Raw genomic sequence first — 20527 nt, 5'->3', positions numbered from 1 at the left:
CTATGCACCAAAGACAAGACTGTATACGAATACTACATGCCAGAAATAAGACAAAGTTAATCTGGTTGGTATTTTTGTTAAAAAAAGAAAAATACCAGTTATGTAGCTAATTTAATTTCATAAGAATAAAATGTAGAAAAGGTGCATTTCATTTCTAAAGACTTTAGTTTTCTCAAGAGGAAAAACAAAATTCAAAGCTAGGAACTATGCATGATAGCAGAAAAAATATGATTATCCTGTAACCTTGGGCTTCACTTCAGTTCTCACACAAATTATATAAAAGTGAAAAAGACCCTTAATATCTCTGGGTCTTAGTTTCCTTCTGTAAAGCAAGGATATCACATGTAAGTTCCTTTCCACATTTGTGATTCCATACCAATTAGCAGCAGCAGGAAAAAGTAAAGCAATGCTCTTAACATATAAGCACATAAAATAAATTCATAAACTGTTGAAAAAATTTAATCAATGAGTGCCTTTTATGTGCCAAAATGTACTCAATGTACTTAAAAATTATTTGGCTTACATGTATCCCTAAGAAATCTTTCTTCAAGAGAATCTTAAAATGAAAATCTCAAAAATAACAAGAATAGTTAACATCCATCAAAATTTTTAATAATGGGAGAAACAGAGAAGAATGAAAAATCTGTTTTTGTCAGATCTAGTCTTCCATGAATCTGACTGGGTATGCTTAGATCTTCATCACAAAAACATCTTGAATGAAAACAACCATTAAAAAAAATGAAGATGGCTAAGAAGACCAGTGTCTGGCTCACTGCCTTGAAATGAAAACATCAATTCTGTCAGAAGGAGTCACCAAGCCTAAATGCTAATAATTGCCCATTACATCCATCTATACAGTTTTGAGATGATATAGGTTATTTATTAACCTATTCAAGAGATGGTCACCAACCTGCCAAGATTAAAGAGCAAAACAAACAACTTTCATCACTGGGCAAGATAGATCAGCAGTCCTGTGAGGACCTTTACACACCTGCGTCTCTCCCTGACCTCTGATGTGGAGGAGACAGTGCCAGCAGTAGTTGTAGTCAGGGTTGTGGTTGAGGCTGCAGCATTTACAACAGTTGGAGCAACAGGGATGGTCAATGCCGTAGGAACACTGTCCTTTTCTTTTTCAGTACTATCCTCAGCCCACAAACGATTTGAGGTACTATCGCATCATAAGCAGCAACACAAAAAGAGAAAAGGAAAACAGCTAAACAATGAAAGCACTTTCTAGCAGCTCAAACAGGTGACTATAGGGATGGATTTTTTTAAAACACAAGGCAAGACATCTTTCAGCTATGAACCAAAAAGCTCACCCAGAGCTGTCTACAGAGAAATTTACTTAATTTTAAGCAGCCTGATTCAAAGAAAATTAGTAATTCAGGAACTTAATTTTTTTCCCCAGACATGCGTATTTGCCTCTTTTTGGAACCAAATTTGATTGTAAATAATTTAAATGAGGTAAATGAAAAAATCCAGAGCCCCACAATCTTCTAAACAAAAATGCATGCACATACATAAGCACACAGTAGGCCTGAACACAAAATGTATCTGTGACTCACCTGCTTTGTGTGCCTGCTGAGGAAGAACCCGTTGTAATCTTTGTAGTAGTGCTTGTGCTGGAAAGCAGGCTTTTCTGAAGCCCAGTTGCAGAGGTAACTGTTGGTGTTGATGTGGTGCTTGGAACACTAGAACTAATCAAATCATCTGGTCTTCTACCAAAGGAGCAACTAAAGGAAAGAGTCATATCTATATAGAATGTGTTTGTATGTGTATTCTATAGTTAAAGTCTATATATTATACAGATTCACAAGGCTAGGAAAAATCTAAAAAACTGTGTTCTAAATACACCACTGGCTCCAGCACCAAGAGTTGCATCTACAACTTGCTAGGAGTCTGGATGTTTTCACTAATTTGGTAGTGTATCATTTTACTGCCTCCCTCTTCCCTCAACAGGACTCAAAGATGATCTGATCTGGTATTTTCCATTCCTGGACTGTAACACACCATATGGTCATGCCAGGCTGGGTCTGAGAAAAACACTTAGGTCTGGTTTTATTAAGGGAAAGTGAAGATGGACCTTTTTGAAGAAAAGTGTTTCAGCAATGAGTCACATCCTTAAGTAGTGACCCATGACTATATTATAGTTGTTCATCTTTTCTTCTTCTTTTTAGTTGTTTTTAGCAGAGAAAACATTTAAAGCCCCCTCCCACCCCCACAATGTGATTTAATTACCAACATTTTGATTCAAGACATTTTTGTATCTCTGAGTTCTAAGAAAAGTAGAAACTTCCGGGTCACTAATTAATGACCAGGTCAATGAAGACACTAATCTATTCAACTGCTGTAGTTAATTATATAAGGAGTTCCTTCTAAACATGCTATAATCTACAAGATACTTCCTAATATAGCAAATCTAATTAAATAAATAAATAAATAAATAAATAAATAAATATGGCGTAAGTAGAAGCAAATTTTCACCCATCTTTAAATATATATTCTGGGTCTTTAAATGATGTTTTATTTAAACAAAAGATGTATTTATAAAAGCACATATTTTTGTAACAATACTAAATTGAGGGCCCCCAAAAAACTGCCTCATATTTTTATAAAAGTCAAGAATGTTATTCAAGAATTATGTTACCTTTTATGATAAGTTGATCCTTCATTAACTGAACTATTCTTTTTGAGATCATCTTCCCATTTTCTTCTTGTATAGGAACTACTTGTACGCAAACTTGAAGAATCTCTGTGAAAAGAACATCCTTCAAGTTCTGGTATATAATTTTAAAATACGTTAAAAAAGCTGTGTATTAATAAACATTAGTAGAAGCAGAAACCAGTAAAATCCCTTGGGAAAGCACTCTGGCATATTACTGAAAGTAATTCTGGTTCTAAGTTCTATTTCTCGGGTATTAATCCTAATTACGGGGGGGAATTAAGATGTTTACAGAAGGTTTACTTATGATCACAAAATATGGGGAGGTGGTGGGGAGGAGAGAGAATCCCAGGCAGGGGATGTCTAGCACGGAGCCTGACATGGGGCTCAATCTCACACCCTGAGATCATGACCTGAGCTGAAATCAAGAGCTGGATGCTTAACTGACTGAGTCACCCAGGCATCCCAATAAAGATTTCATACTTAAAACACACAGCAAATCATAATAAATTCACCTGTTTTCTTTCTCTTCAATATCAGATGTACTGGCTAGTCGTCTTGGTATTGTAGGTGCAACATATGCAAGTCTAGTTCCTTTACTATCTTTCTCCTACACAACAGGAAAAAAAAAATGAGTAAAAATAAATCTGTGTGATGATTATAAGAGCTGCTAAAAGTATTAAGGAAGAGTAATCAACAATGCACATAATATAGCCATCACAGTTTATAGTATTCTTCCAAAGTTCCTAGCTACATTCTAAAATTAATGTCTATCAATAATACTATAAACACTAAAGGACAGACTGTTTAAAATAATTTTCTTTCTCCTTTAATCTAAAATTAGACAGTATTTTAATAAATGGAAAAAAAACATGGACAAAAAAATTCTTCCACATTTTAATGACTTTTTCTAAAACGTCCAAAACAGGTTATATAAGGTAACAGAGTATGATAAAGTAAAATATTCTTATTTTTCTAAAGAAATAAGGTCTCAAAAATGGCTGACTGGTAAGTCCCAATTATTTGTTATGTAAGTTATTTACTACTTTGATGTAATATTAAAATATTCAGAACAAAAATTACTTAAATTTGTATTTATCCAAATCTGGTTGAGACTGTAGTAGCAAGGCATCTGATATGTTCCCACTATAATGGCAGCAAGTATTTGGAAAAGAATTGGCCAGTCAATCATACAAAATAAAAAACATTAAAATTACTTGATGAGAAATTCCATTTCTGAATTTCTGATACAAAGAAATACTTTTATTTTTTTATTATTTTTTTAAAGATTATTTATTTATTTATTTGATAGAGAGAGAGAGAAAGATCAAAGTAGGCAGAGAGGCAGGCAGAGAGAGAGAGGAGGAAGCAGGCTCCCTGCTGAGCAGAGAGCCCAATGCGGGACTCGATCCCAGGACCCTGAGATCATGACCTGAGTGGAAGGCAGCGGCTTAACTCACTGAGCCACCTAGGCGCCCAAAGAAATACTTTTAAATAGGGGAAGGAAACTATATGGAAAAAAGTCCAAGCACTAAAAATGCAATAGAGAATAATCCAGCTATATAAAATATCACTGAATGAACTGTGGTACATTCTATTTGATGCTCTTTATAATTTAGTATTACCTTTCCAAATATAGTTACTAAAACTACTCATCAGAAGGAGACTTCTTTTGATATGAAAAAGCAGATAAAAAAACTGCAGATACTGGATAAAAGCAACTTAGGAGTATAATTACTTTCTGGAATAACTTAAATTCTAGAATGAATGCCCTTTAATACATTTTATTGTAAGCTCTCAAGTAAGATAAAACATTAGAGTATAATGTCATAATTGATTTTTTTGGCAAACACATCTGATTTTCCCAATACTTATAGAGGCACACTTCATTTTATTCACTAACAGATATTGTGGTTTTTATAAATTGAAATTTGTTAAAACCCTGCATCAAACAAGTATATCCTAGCCATTTTCCAAAAGCATTTGCTCCCATTGTGTCTCTGTCACAGTTCGGTGATTCCAACAATATTTCAAAATATTACACATTTTTTTAAAAGATTTTATTTAGGGGCGCCTGGGTGGCTCAGTGGGTTAAAGCCTCTGCCTTCGGCTCAGGTCATGATCCCAGGGTGCTGAGATCGAGCCCCGCATCGGGCTCTCTGCTAGGCAGGGACCCTGCTTCCCCCCACCTCTCTGCCTGCCTCTCTGCCTGCCTACTTGTGATCTCTCTGTCAAATAAATAAAATAAAAAAAAAAGATTTTATTTATTTGATAGAGATCACAAGTAGACAGAGAGGCAGGCAGAGAGGTGGGGGGAAGCAGGGTCCCTGCCTAGCAGAGAGCCCGATGCGGGGCTCGATCCCAGGACCCTGAGATCATGACCCGAGCCGAAGGCAGCAGCCCAAACCACTGAGCCACCTAGGCGACCCTTCAATATTTTTTTTTTTAAAGATTTATTTTTTTCGCTTGAAAAAGAGAGAGCACATGGCAAGCACAGGGAGGGGCAGAAGGAGAGAGAGAGAGTCTCAAGCAGACTCTGCACTGAGTAAAGAGCCCCATGAGGGGCTTTATCTCACAACGCTGAGATCAAAACTGAGCCAACACCAAGAGTCAAGACACTTAACCGAATGAGATGCTCAGATGGCCTCAAGCTTTTTCATTATTATTACATGTGGTATGGTGATCTGTGTTCAGTGATTATGAGCTGCTGAAAGCTCAGATTAGGGTTAATATTTTTTAGCAATAAAGTATTTTTTAATTAAGGTATATATATTTTCTTTAGACATAATGCTACTGCACACTTAAGAGACTATAGTATAAGCATACCTTTTATATACAGTAGGAAACAAAAAAATTCATTTGACTTGCTTTATTACAGTGGTCTGGAGTCAAACCCACAATATCTCTGACATGTGCCTGTAATTCCATACTGATATCTGTTTAAGGTACTTATATTTATATTATCATGTAATTCATTAAATCAGGTGAATTAAGTTGATACACAGATCTAATAATGATACACAGTAGAAAATCCATCAGATTTGATGTTCCTAGAAAAAAAATTATTAGAGTTTTAATAGAAACCAGATTAGGAAATAGAGTACCTTTTCTTTATTATCCAAAGAGGAGGAAAGCCTAGGACTTGAAGCTGAACGCATCACACCTGCGGTGTCTTTGTCTTTCTGAGCCTCTTTAGATGCCGTGATTTCTGCAAGTGCGCCATAACTGCCAGTCTTTCTAAGTCCTAACCTCCAGGATGCAGGAGACTCATCCTTTCTCTCTTCTTCTTTGGGAGAAACTTTTGTGGCTGAAGTTGGAAACTGTTTTTATTTTATTTTTAAAGAAAAGAAAAAAAAAAATTAAGACTGATCAATCCCTAAGCTGGAAATGACAAGTTTACAGGTAATACGTCTCAAATTATAGTTAAAGTTTCAGGAGAAACACTAAGTAGGTTAATGTCTTAGTAAAAAATTCAAAGATCTAAAACTGGAAAAAAAAAAAAAAAAAGAACTACCTTTCCAAAAGTTAGATTTAATAAAACACACTCCACACTTTATACCACACAGAAAAATTATGATGCAAATATGGAGAACAAAAATGAGCACACCATAAGGACTTTAAAACCATGCATCTTTGGAACCAATACTCATATTAAGCTTGTTATGTTGTAACCTAATATAAATCCTTGCACATAGAAATGCCTCACCATAGATTTTTCACCCTTATTGGGCACAAGAACAATGCCAGTTTTGCGCAAGCCCTGCCTCCATGATGCAGGATCTACTGATTCCACCACAGGCATGATAGGAGCAATGAAATCATACTAAAGCCAATTAAAATAAGACAGGTAAAGAGATAAAGATTGAAAGCATAAGAACAGAAAAGGAAATTATGAACAAAACACACTTAAAAAGAAGACTTTTATAACAAATTAAAGCCCAGTAACTGGGTAATGATCCAATCTTAAAAGTCACTGGGAACAAATTCTAGTTTTAGCATGAGAGAGATTCTGAAGGAATCTAATAAAGAAATTTCCAAAATAGTTAAAGGCACATGGAGCAGGTAATGTTACAGTATATGAATGAACAAACTTACTGCACCTGAATTTTGTTTTTATTCATTTATATACTTAGGTCAAAAAATTTTTAATCTAGCATAATCAGTAAAAAAGTAACAGCTGATATACCTTCCACTTACAACATTTATTTCAGTAATATTTTTAATATCATAGCCTTCAACTATTTGATTTTACCACAAAATATTATTTTATACATTTCAACTCAAAATTAATTTTTATACAAATACTTATTTCATTTTCAAGGCTTCCCAAAAGCAATAAAAATGAAACATTTGTTATATTTAACTGTTCATTTCAACTCACAAAGTTTAAATATTTAACTACAGATAAGAATAGATGGGTGAATATAGCAACTAACTAGTTCCTTTACGTACAGGATATGGGTAATTAAAAAAAAAAAACAACCACTTTCCCCTGTATTTACTGCCAAAGTTTGCTACAATTAGCAGTTTAAGTTTAAAGTACCCAGGATGTCAGAAGGCTACGACAAAACTACTGTGTGAGATACCTCTGGTACCTCCAGTAAGTAATTCCTATCATTAGGGTCAAAATATAGACTCATGATATACAGCATTCCCCACCAGTACCCAAAATGTGTGCTGAAGCCCCAGGGTGCCAGAATAAAACCACAAGGGCACTGTGGGATATTTTAAAGTTTTAAGAGAAAGCACAGTGACACCTGTTGGACACCACACAAACTGCTATTGTTAACTTACTTGCACTTAACTACTTAATAAAGGAAACAAAGAGGTACTCCTATTGGCCAAGAGGCACTGTGAAAAAAATTAATAAAACATTAAACGTCCCACTGACTGAGAAATTTCATCGAGGGACTTCTGTAACATTTTATACAATAATACATGTACTTGATGATCAGTTATTGATTTCTGAGTCTCAAGTTGTAGCATCTAAGAACAGAGGTTAGCAAACTTTTCTGTAAAGGACCAGACTGTGAATTTTAGGCTTTGCAAACCACAGTCTCTGTTCTAACTCTTCATCTATACTGTTGGACCAAAGTTGCCACAGGTAATACATAAGTGAATGAATTTGGCTGTTCTAAAGACTTTATTTAGGTACACTGAAATTTTGTGTCACAAAATATTTTTGTAATTTTCCCAACCATTTAAAAATATTAAAACCATTCTAACATGTGGGCTGTACAAAAACAGGTAGTAGGCCAGCTTCGGTCCACGAACTATGGTTTGCTAAACCCTGACCTACAACTTCCCCAAAACTGGAAATAAAGTTACTTCTCCATGATAAAATAGGTAACCTAACATTTACTGAATGGTACAAGAGAAGCTAACATTTAACAAATGTTTGCTCCTGTCAGGCCCTAAGCTTAAAAGTCCTTCACATGCGTTATCTCATTCAATTCTTGCAACCACCCAGTGAAATGATATTATTACTGCTATTTTAGAGTTGAGAAAAATGAGGGAGTATTAACAATTTTGAAGTGGACATTTGTTGCATTGTAATTACTGATCTCTCTCCATTCTGCCTAATGTGAATTTGGATTTATTGGTTTATGTGTTTCAAAGCTCCTTTCAATTTTACTTGGCCTATAAATGAACGTATCTGAAATACTCAACTATACCCACTCTCTGAAACTCTTCTTTTGATGTCTGTAAACAGTTTTGACTGTTTAGTCTGTTCTAACTTTCTTACTCCCCTCCGTCTTAGTCTTCTTGATGTTGTTAGCACAGTCCTGAAACATAAGCATCTCAAGACTCTGTTCTCAGATCTCCTTTCTTCCTCTAAGGGCTGGAAATAGGGTCTTCTATACTTCTTAACGTTAAATATTAACAGCACTCGCTTATTCTTCAAATTTGATGTCTCTAATTTAGAATGACTCCTAAATTCCCAGTCCTGAATTTCTATTTACCTAGAGAATGAACTATCTAGAACTATAATTAGAACCTTAAACTCAACATATTTAAAATCAAACACCTTTATTTCCAAACCAGCTCTCCCTCAGTTCCCTATTTGTTAGTAGCACCAATAAATTTCTTCTCTTCCCCATATTTGAAACTTCTTATTCATCCCACCCCCCCATTTATAAATTAGGTGCCAAGTCTTGAATCTCCTGTCCTTTGTAAGACCACTGCCACTTTTCTAGTCTATCATCTTAGGCAACTCCAGTAACTTTCTAGTCAATCTTCTCTCAATTAGCCTCCCTTCAAATATACCTGTTCGTTGCTGCCAAAATAATATTCTATAAAGGATAATTCTCTCGTGGCCTTGTTCAAACATTTTGTAGTTCTCTACTGTTCATCAAATTATAAAAATGTTACCATAGAAATGAAGACATTCCATAATTTGTCGTTACTTTTCCTGTTTCACTTTGTATATGTACCCTATAAATCAATCAAACTACACAACTTATTTTCCCTGCAAATATTTCACAGTATCCCTACTTTGTTTTTTTTTTTTTTTAAAGATTTTATCTATTTATTTGTCAGAGAGAGAGCGAGAGCGAGCACAGGCAGAGAGAGTGGAAGGCAGAGTCAGAGGGAGAAGCAGGGTCCCCGCGGAGCAAGGAGCCCGATGTGGGACTCGATCCCAGGACGCTGGGATCATGACCTGAGCTGAAGGCAGCTGCCCAACCAACTGAGCCACCCAGGCGTCCTACTTTGTTTACAGTTGTTTCTCTTCTCTTCCTTTCAGTAGACTGTACAAACTCTCTTTCTCTGTTAGTTGAAATACTACCTACCCATTTAAGATTTATATCAAATGTTCTAATTTTATTACCTCAAAAAATATGATCTCTTCCATTTCTTTTTCAAGATTTATTTATTTATGTGAGAGAGAGCGAGAGCGTGCGTGCATGGCAGGGGAAGGGGCAGAGGGAAAGAAGGAGTCCAAGCAGACTGCACTGAGCACAAATCCCAACGTGGCACTTCATCTCACAACCCTTAGACCATGACGTGAGCTGAAACCAAAAGTCACACCACCCAGGCACCTCTCTCTTCCATTTTTATTTTTATTTTTATTTTTTTTTGTTTGTTTGTTTTTAAGATTTTATTTATTTATTTCACAGACAGAGATCACAAGTAGGTGGAGAGGCAGGCAGAGAGAGAAGTGGAGGCAGGCTCCCAGCTGAGCAGAGAGCCCAATGCGGGGCTCGATCCCAGGACCCTGGGATCATGACCTGAGCCGAAGGCAGAGGCCCAACGCACTGAGCCACCCAGGCGCCCCTCTCTCTTCCATTTTTAAACAATCATTCTATATTTGTACACTTTAACTGGCATACATCATATGGCCACAGTACATAGTTTATTAAATTATTATTACATTTAATAATTGGATCCAATCAACCAAAACACTTAATTCTAAGAAAAAGATGAATTTTCACCATCTAATACAGCTTACACTTACCAGAATTTATGTGCATACAGCAAAATAGGTAATCTTTTTCAGAGATTCCAACAATATTTATTTTGATTAAAGAAAGGTATATAAATTCACTGTTAAAACTTTAAAGTTTACTTATTATTATTTTTAGATAATCTTTACACCAATTGCAGGGCTTAAACTTATGACCCCGAGATCAAGAGTTGCATGCTCTCCTGACTGATCCAGCCAGGTACCCCTACTGTTAAATTTTTATTTTATTTTATCTTATTTATTTATTTTTTAAGATTTTATTTATCTGACAAAGAGAGAGACAGCAAGAGAGGGAACACAAGGAGGGGGAGAAAGAGAGCTGGATACGGGGCTCTATCCCAGGACTGGGATCATGACCTGAGCTGAAGGCAGACACTTCAACGACCGAGCCACCCAGGCACCCCTAAAATTTTAAATCATAAAACCAAACTGATAGTTTTATAGGAAACATCTCCACAAGTCACAGGCCTGGTCTCTCTTTAATTTTAGCTGAAGAGTTAAGAACTTAATGCAGTATCATTTAAAGGGAAGATATCTACGTTTTTCTGTAGCTACCCTGAATTATTAAGAATATAAATGGTATTTAATACTCTTTTAGAGCTACCTGTTTTGTGATCTATTTCTTGCTGTGTGTGCATGTGTGTTTTTTTTTCTTTTTAATTTTTAAAAAATATTTTGTTGATTTATTTGACAGAGAGAGCATAAGCAGAGTGAGAGGCAGGCAGAGGAAGAAGGAGAAGCAGGCTACCCACTTGGCAAGGAGCCCAACATGGGACTCAATTCCAGGACCCTGAGATCATGATCTGAGCTAAAATCAGTTTAACTGACGGGATGCAGATGCCCCCATGTGTGTATTTCTATTAGTTTATGCACTGGTGGTAGAAGCAAGAGAACTTAAGATACCTCTGTCTAAATATCAAAACCAGAGTAGTGAGTGGAACCTAAACACAGAACTCTCAACTATGAAATCTTTTAACATGCATTTAAAGATTCAGCTGAGGAAATTCATCTGTGAAGTCCCTAAGTTAAAGGAAAATTCACATTATCCCTAATTGAACCTAACTTAGAAGACATTAAAATGCTATATTAACATTAAAAAGTATCACTGAACATAACAGGCTTTAAAAGTCATACAAAATAAGTAAATTACTCTATCCATTAAAATAATACTTCAAATTATCTGTATGCCACAACTTTATTAAAATAAAATTTGGTTACAAAACCTTAAGAACAAAGACTAAAAAAATATAACCTTCAAAGTAAGTTATGATACCTGAAATTGAGAATAAAATGGAGTTTCTAAACATGCAAAGCACAGAGGAAGATAGTTGTTTTTGGATCAATTTAATAACAGAATCAGAAGTAGCTCTGAGTAAGGATTTTTATAGCAAAGAGGTTACTGGCCTAACTCTAACAGTTATTATGTTATGATTACTATAACAGTAAGTTATTATTACATTAACAATTATTAAGAGTTATTAAGAGCAATTAAGTTATTAAATTGGGGCTATGTTTGAGAAAAATGTAATTGATCAAAAGGATCAAAGTAACTGCAATTACTTGACAATAGCAGTAAAGAGATTGTTTAGCTAAATACTCAAAAGAATGACAGCCAGTTATTTGTGGCCAGATATTTCAGGGGGATGGAGCTATTGGGGAACTTCTGATAATCATTAATTTTAACAGATAGTAAATCAAAAGAGCTAAAGTTTGGTACTCATTGAAGAAGTATACAAGGACTCTAGAATTAAAGTTTAAAACAGCCTATGATGACTCCAGTTATAGCATGATAATCATCGTTAACATTCGTCACTTTCCTTAGCAAGAGTTTTAGAGGAAGATTACTACTAGCAGTATGGATTGTGAAAAACTTCTCTAGTTTATTATTCTGAAAGATTCATATTTTGACCACTTTGGAGCCGAATCCAAAGATGAACAATACTGACAACATCACAGAAACACTGCAGGGATTTAAAATCAGTCCTCAAACCCATGCAAACCAAATAATGTCAGATAAGCAACAAAATAAGAAGTCCAAAGGCAGAGACATGACAGTTAAGCACAATGTGCAATCCCTCAGTGGACCCCTGATTTGAAAAAACAAACAGAAAAACATTAGTAGGACAACTGAAAAAACCTTGACTATGGTTTGTATGTAATGAGCATAGATAAAAGTATTACAACAAATTTAAATATCCTAAATAGGATCATTTTATTATGGGAATGAAGGATAATGCTTTCGTATTTAGGAGATATGTACTCAAGTATTTGGGGTAAAGTGTTATACTGATAGCACCCAATTCTTAAATGTTTCCACAAAAAAAGTATGTGTGTGTGTTTACAGAGAGGGAAATGAGTATGTTCATTAAAGATAAGTAAGGGTAGTGGGGAGAAGCCTTTAATAAAAAAGACCAGTGGTATACAAAACAAAACAAAACAAAAAACATGTAATGTTTAATTTGGGTTAAAAGAAGTACAGGTTCTAGAGTAGTAGGGAAAAGAAGTATCTTTAAAAAGATCAATACACTACTTGGGAAGCACTGTTTGGTGGAGAAAAGGAAGCAAAAGGACAGAGAACAAATGGGGAACAAAATAAGGGGAAAACAAAAAGAAACTGGTATTTTGAGAGCACTTAGTCACTAGCTAGCTCTCTCAACCAAGGTTTATAATGCTAATTTACTTTCTCTTTTAGGTTATTTTTTTTTTGTTTTGCCTTTTCCCTGACAGATAAGGAAGACAGCAACTTGCTAGATGTCCTTACAATTAATAAGAGGTGGGGTCGGGAGTAATCTCTGGTTTGTCCAAAATCAGAGATCATGCTCTTACTGGCATATCACCCTTGCATGGTGATATTTTCAAAAACGTTTGTATAGAGTCTTGTATAAAGTTAGACAATCGTGCTTTGTATAGAGTTAGACAATCTAGGTTCTAGCTCTCTGACTTGTGATAGTACTTTTTGTGCTTAACTGTGAAATTTTCAAAATGTGCCTTTACTTACCAGGGATAAAGGATACAAAACCCATGTTTCTCAGAAGTTCAAAAGAAATTAAAAACTACCAGGACCATTACCATTAGTTTTCATATGCAAACTAGTACTTTAAAAAGTATTTTTTTTAAATGAATATAGTTCAAAGGAAATCTCAGTCAAATTTAAAGAAGAAAAATATATTCTTATTCTAAACCTTAAATATTTTTTGTAATAAACTATAAAAATTTAAGAACTGTCTTAATGCTTTAGTACTTAAACAGAATGTAAGTATTTTTAGCAAACACAATTTTGGCTTACCTTTTTCATAGGTGATGTAGGTGTTGCCTGACCAGATGACACAGGTGTTGTAACAGCTACAGGAGCTGCTTGTGTACTAGAAGTACTGGCATTAGTTACAGAAGCCATGGGCTTTGTCTTATCTATTACAAAAACATGAAAAATTTAAGAGTTAAGATTCAGTATGGATTGTTTCAATGTCTAGAAAAACAGTATTTTATATTCATTTTTTAAAAAGGTTTTGTTGTTCAAGTCTTTTCCATTTTTTTTTCTTTTTTAACAAGGGAGTTTTTTAAGAAGTTTCCAGAAATGTCTCAGTATGTATGCTGAAATAATAGAACATGATGACATAACAAAGCATCTAAGAATAAAAAACAAAATCTGATTTCCATACTTTTAACACTACAGAAATATAAAACAATTGATATTTAAAAGTTGAATGCTTGAATACAGGGAAACCAAAAAGACTGTAAGAGCTACACAATTTTTTCTAACAGATCCACAATTTACATTGCTTATTTAAAACTCATAGCTCCTCTTTATTCCAGGAAATCTAAAAAGTGCTTTTTGTCAATGGTCAGTTTATATTCCTGTGAAACAAAGTTCATACTTTCTCACCCCTAAAAAATCTAAACATCAACAAGAATATCAGCTGATAATCTCTTTTTGCAATGTATTAAAACAATTTCTAACTAACAATGAAGCACTGAGAGAAACGTTTTTGAAAATATAGATGCCAAAAACATTCAGACTGTATTTGAAATATGTACAAATTTTTAAGATTTACTTATTCGAGAGAGAGTGTGCGCACATGCACACGAGTGGGAGAGGTAGGGAGAGAGACTCAGACTCTGTGCTGAGTGCACTCTGACATGGGGTTTGATCTCAAGATCCTGGTATGACCGCCTAGCTGAAACCAAGAGTCAACGGCCTAACCAAAATGCGTGACCCAGGTGCCCCTATATTTGATCATACAAATCAGACTGGCTTTTAGCAAAAACAAACAGTTACCTATAAATTTAAATCTATAAATTAGCTGTAATTTATAAATGGGCCAGAAAGGCTTACTTCTCAAATGGTCAAAGATCATTTACCCAGTTTTAAAGTAGACCTTTGGTTTCAAAATGAGGGAGGATAGGTATTCTTCTATACTTTGGGGAAGAAGTATAGTACTTTAAAATTCTATGAGATATTCTTTCATTATACTCATATTCATTATACTCCCTCCTTCTCTTAAGTCAGTTTTTCAACATAACTTTCCACCTTATCATTATGCAATTATACTTTATAAGTAGAAAATATTAAAATATAATTATCTTTAGGGTAGATATGTAGTTGTATACATGTATACATGTATAAATACCAAATAGTTCTGAATTTGTATTGACTCATTCATTATATTTATGACTAAGAAAATATCCACAAGATGTTAATAGGGTGAATTGAAAAGCATAGGATCCCAAACTATACCAAAGGACAAGGCCAAAGTGCCACACTTAAAAATCACTATGATCTTAACTTTTTGAATAAACTGAATGAGCTAACTACAGTTTAATGAGCTTTATTCTCATTGTTACACAATACCTCTTTTAATTCAATAGAAGCTAAGCCTATTCAGTACAGTTAAGTACAAATCATGAATAATCTATTAGACCATCATCTTGGAAAACAGTCTACCTAAATGGAGATAAGTCAATAAATGTTTATTAAATGCCTCCATATTTCAAGTACTAGGTACTGAGTCCACTGTACCAGTTGATGAAAAAACAAAACATCTTTTAACAGCATAGAGCTTACAGTGTAGTAGGAAAAATAAATAACAAAAAGATAAAATTCAACAGATTTTTTTCCCCCTTTTATATTCTCCTTTTACTCTTGGTTTAAATATTTATTTTATATTAGTGAAATCCACACATCAAAGAATGTATATGCATGAATGTATAATAATTCAGGCTTGTTTTATGAATAATAATGAAACAAATGTCAAGTATCCACCATCCAGCTTAGCATTATTAATATGGTTAAAGCCCTTCTACTAATTTGATTTCAATGAAGAATGAAAAGTTCAAGTCTTAGAGTTAAAAAAACCCCAAAACAAAAATACACTTCCCTTCTCATTCCTTCAACTACTTCTCAAATTTATAAATCACTCTGGAGAAAATTAAACTTTTGGTTGAGTTCTTATTTTTAGCTCATTTATAAGAAACCAGTTTGATATATAATTAATGAAAGAAAATTCAGCAAAATCATTATTTTACATCAACTAACTTTCCAAAGAAATAATCTTCCAAAAACTAGGTAAAGAAATAATTTAGATATTGTCAAACCAAGCTGTAGCTCTACAGGGAAACAACTGCTTTCTCAAGTTTGCAAATCAAGTATGATAAAACCTTGGGTGATATTAGAAGAGTGAGACAGAGGGAACTAGACACATTTACATGGATTAATTCTTGAGATAGAGTCAAATTTTCCTGGCACAAGCAACCACTAGCAAAAGGAAGAACAAAATTATCATAGTACAATGCTTTAGATAAACATTTAGTTAGCTTAGTAAGAAACAGCAGAAAGTGATTGGTATACCTAAACTCCAGAGGAGGAATACAACGCAATTTGATGGCAATTAGTTCTACTTGTAGTTACAAAGCAGTACAGTTTATCAAAAAAAAAAGATAAGAAAAGAAAGAAAAAAAGAACAGTATGTTTAAAGAAATACCCAGAATAGTTTAAAGAACTATTTAGATCATTTAGTCCAATTCTTATTTTTACAAGTTAAGGAAATTTCAACCAAAATAGGTTAGGAGGCTAGTTTGTTAATGGCAAGACTGGCTTAATCTGTAGGCTTGTTTATTTCAAATAGTTCCCCAGTGCCCGACTTGGAACAGTGAATTCTATAGAAGGGACCAATTAAGAAAATATTCGATAACAAAATCTCAGAAATTTCTGTGAGATGCTTGGATTCTTGAATTCTGCTATATAAGTAGTAAAAGACCGGACACATTAGTTAAAAGATCTAGATGCTAGTTCTAGCTTTCTTGTGCACATGTAGTATACTCTGATTTGTAGTGGTGTATTTTACATATTTTACATGCATATGGATTTTATAAAATTCAACTCTACGTTAGCACTTACTACAAAGCAATGCTACATATAGTATCCATTTAAAGCAAGAAATTTCTGAGAAATCTGAGATTAGAGAAATATGAGATTAAATAAATTAACCACAAATACAATTACACTCATGAATCAGTCTGTGTTCTTAAACATTATGCATGCTCATTCTCATATAACATACTTTTATTATAAGAAATATTTAATTAGCAAGTCATAAAAAGGAACTATAATATTCAGTGACTACCTGGTTGCTTTAGTTTCCAATTTTATCCATACTCTCACCAAGATGAAAGATGTGCTGACTCATCTGACCAGCAGTATGACAGCAATAATAGATATATATAGATTATATAACTATATATAGATATATAATAGAAATTAGATATATAATATAAATATAAATATAAATATAAATATATATATATAAATAGATATATAATAGAAATTACATCCCTGGAGACTAGAAGATGGTCATTTACATTCTCAGAAATTCTTTTTTACCAAAAAATAATTTACCTGTAGGGTTAGTAAGCTTAAAAAAAAAACAGAAATTTAAGACACACTACCTGGCAACAAAGCTAGCCTTTATCTGTTTAACATTTCACTTTTAATGGGAAACAGATAATCACTATCTTCTTCCATGTGTGTTTATTTAGTACACTTTAGCTTCCTGAATTTTCTTAGGGGAAATATTTTGCTGAGTGAGTAAAAATAAAATGATCCATAACTATTGTTGTGTCTAGAGGAAATTTAGGGACCAAGAAATTCTAGGGCTTCATTTGTATTAACTGATGGCCACCATATTGGTCCTGATAATTTTTTTTTTTGATCAAAAATCTTAATGGAAATGGGCTATTTTTTTCTGATAAATTTACATGTTAAAACATCAGTTTATACAACTCAAAGATGGTAACACTGGAATTTTACATTGGAGAAATAACCAATAAATATAAATTTTCTAATAGAAAATTATAATTCATTGAAACAATACAGAAACCATACCTTTGGGAATAAAAAGGACAAGAATGTAAACGTGATAGTGACTTTGTAAAGAAATTTGGCAACATCCATGAAAAGTGAAAATGTGACTCAGTAACTCAATTTTTAAGTATACCTAGTAGAGTATCTCTTACTTATACACATGAGGAGACAACTGCACCAATGGTCACTATGGCATTATTTGCCAACAATGGAAAAATGGGAATAAGATAAATTTTTATCAGAAGGGAAACAGATGTATTTAATGAATACTATACAACAACTAGAGGGGTAAGTTATATAGGTAAAGATATAGATAGATGTAAACAAATCTAAAAATTACAACTTTTAAGTGCAAAAAAAAAAAGCAAGTTGAATAACAACTCCTAGGTATAAAAATGAAAACACAAAACTGTCCTGTAATTACTATATATTGCTTCTGAATGTGTAAGATAGCATTAAAATGGACTGGAAAATATAAGAAAAAACTCAGGACAGTGACTGACCTTGGGAAGGAAGGAAAGAGAAGTAGACTAGGGCTCATGGTCAAGAAGGCAACTGTAATGTTTAAATGTTATTAAAAGAAAAATTAGAGTATGTGCTATGATGAGTGCTGTGAATTGTGTAAGACTGATGAATCATAGACCTGTACCCCTAAAACAAATACATTTTATGTTAGTAAAAAAATAAAAATAAATAAATGTTTGAAGAAAATACAGCTAAATGTCAGCAGCTGTTCATTCTTGGTAGTTGGAATATGAAGGTGTATTATACTTTCCCCTATCTTCAAAATTTCTTGAAACAAAGCAAATTTCTCCATACCCCACAGGAAAATATCTTGATTCACCTCAACTTTCTAAAAATTTACTCTTGCTTTGAGAATATTTGAGATGATACTAGGATCAACTTGCTGGACTGTTGGGCCTCAGAAAGTATCAGAAGCATTCTTGAATTGCTGGGAACCCAATTATACCCCATCTGTACCATCCTAAGGGAATCTTCTCCTTCTTCAAACCTAAAAGTACAATTCAGCAAAATGCAGAGGTAAGAACCTCCAAGTCATTAGAGAACAATAAATTCACAACTATACTCAAGTTTCCAATACTCTCTGAAAGATAATTTACTGGCTTGTGAAGTATCTGGACAATCAGGAAATCAGTAAAGTTTCAAAATTAAAGCCTAATCTTATCTTACTTAACACTGCATCACGATTCACTGAAAATCCCATCATGCTTCAAATTTTACCTGTTTCAGCTTCTGATTCTGAGTCATCCTCTTCATCTTCTTCACTAGAACAGCTAGATTCATCTTTCTTTCCTTCTTCTTCATCATCAACTTTTTCTTGTTCCAGAGATTCAATACGGGATGCATTTTTCTCTGGCTCAATAATCAGTGTCTCTTTGCTGTGAAAGGAAAATAGTTTTCAAATGATTAAAAACACAAAAGACCAAAAAACTTCAATTTTTCTCAGATCCACCAAATCTGATAAATATGTCAATGGCCCTCATGCCAATTCATTCATAACAATAACAAAACAATATTTTACTTACTTTTTAAAGGTCTTCTGTGACTGATTATTGTCCATATTGGCTGTTGATTCAATTAGTGGAGATTTCTTCTCCCGTTTTTCAGTATGTAGCTTTATAAAAGTTATACAAAGGAAAATAAGACTATTAAAATAGTACTAATATGTAAATACCGAATTTGAAGTAATAATAACAGTAGTTTTCCAAACATGAAACAAAACCAAAACAAAGGAAAGATTTAAGTTCTATCTGAAAAAAAGGGGGGGGGGGGGCAGGCTTGGATAAAGAATAAAGAGGACTAAATAGTTTAAAGCTGGGTGAAAGACAAAGTTGGATTTTTTACATCCCTCCAACTTTAGATCACTGAAAAATCAGGATCCCCTAGCCACTCAGGATGTCTGATGATATTTCATACTTAAAAATCTTTCTTACCTACATAACGTTTTCCTTATCTAGGTCCTGCTATTTTAGAAATCTGAGATTTTTATAGTCTCCACCTTCTAAGCAAACTTTATTATGAAATTACAAAAACATGTTATTCTTGAGTAGGTACATTATAGAAGTATTCATTTTGTGAAGAGGACCTAAGAGAAATGGGGATTACTAATACTAAAGGTTGAACTCTACCCCTATTCTTTATTCTCTTTCACTGTCACTTGGTTTGACTGTCAGGAATAACTTAGAACCAAAAAGTATAAAACATCACAAAAATATTTTTTCAACTGTCTGAAAGTTAAAGCCATGGAAAATTCACTAATATAGACAATTTAGACAGTCATCAAACATACCAGATTTTGTTTCTTTTGCAACTCTTCTAAATATCCTAAAATATCTTCATCTGCTACATCAAATGCTGTCTGACCCTGGGTAGGAAACAAAGGGCGTTGGTGATGGTAAAAAGTCAATAAACTATAAAACACCTTTGGTGATTCTGTATAATTATACAGAAAGAAGTTAGATAACATTTTGTTATGTATGTAGTTTGTTACGCATGTAGTAATAACAACAGTATGATTTAAAGGAGATATATCAGAAATTCATGTGAGAGAAGCAGTGGATACACCTCTCCTTTCTTTGATAACAGTCTTTTTGACATAAAACTCACCATACAAAAAGCCATTTAAAGTGTCCAATTCAATTGTTTTTAGTATATTCATAGAGAATTACAACCTTCCCCATAATCAATATAGGACATTTTCATCACCCCAAAAAGAAATGACCTCCTCACTTTTCTCATTTCCCTTCCCAACCCTCCAGCCCAAGGCAACCACTAATCTACGTTCTGTTACTATAGATTTGGATTTGCCTGTTCTGAACATTTCATATAAATGGAATCATAAAATATGTGGTCCTTCATGACTGGCTTCTTTCACTTTGTATAATGTTTCAAGCTCCATCCATGTTGCCACATGGAAGCACTAACTTAAATCCTTTTTATTGTTGAATAATATTCCATTGCCTGACGTACCACATGTGTTAATCTATTCATCAGTTGATGGACATTTGCTTTTGCTTTCTGA

The 20527-nt window shown here is 33.8% G+C and overlaps 1 protein-coding gene across 3 annotated transcripts in view; it reads right to left on the bottom strand.

Annotated features, from left to right (window-relative positions):
- PPP1R12A (protein phosphatase 1 regulatory subunit 12A) overlaps positions 1-20527 on the bottom strand; it is a 147521-nt gene that overhangs the window by 41359 nt on the left and 85635 nt on the right. Inside the window, exons 6-14 of one of the 3 annotated variants that reach the window (XM_059402407.1) lie at positions 19796-19870; positions 19032-19120; positions 18727-18884; positions 13414-13535; positions 5767-5982; positions 3178-3272; positions 2648-2752; positions 1566-1733; positions 992-1168 (exon numbers count right to left, since the gene is read on the bottom strand). In XM_059402407.1, the coding sequence (XP_059258390.1) occupies positions 992-1168; positions 1566-1733; positions 2648-2752; positions 3178-3272; positions 5767-5982; positions 13414-13535; positions 18727-18884; positions 19032-19120; positions 19796-19870 (1205 nt within the window). The remainder of the gene's footprint in view (positions 1-991; positions 1169-1565; positions 1734-2647; positions 2753-3177; positions 3273-5766; positions 5983-13413; positions 13536-18726; positions 18885-19031; positions 19121-19795; positions 19871-20527) is intronic. The other 2 variants (XM_059402409.1, XM_059402408.1) reach the window with 2 other exon arrangements.

Source organism: Mustela nigripes, chromosome 6, assembly GCF_022355385.1.
Source record: "Mustela nigripes isolate SB6536 chromosome 6, MUSNIG.SB6536, whole genome shotgun sequence".
In the NCBI taxonomy this organism is placed as follows: domain Eukaryota; kingdom Metazoa; phylum Chordata; class Mammalia; order Carnivora; family Mustelidae; genus Mustela; species Mustela nigripes.
This window is presented reverse-complemented; position numbering and strand designations above follow the sequence as displayed.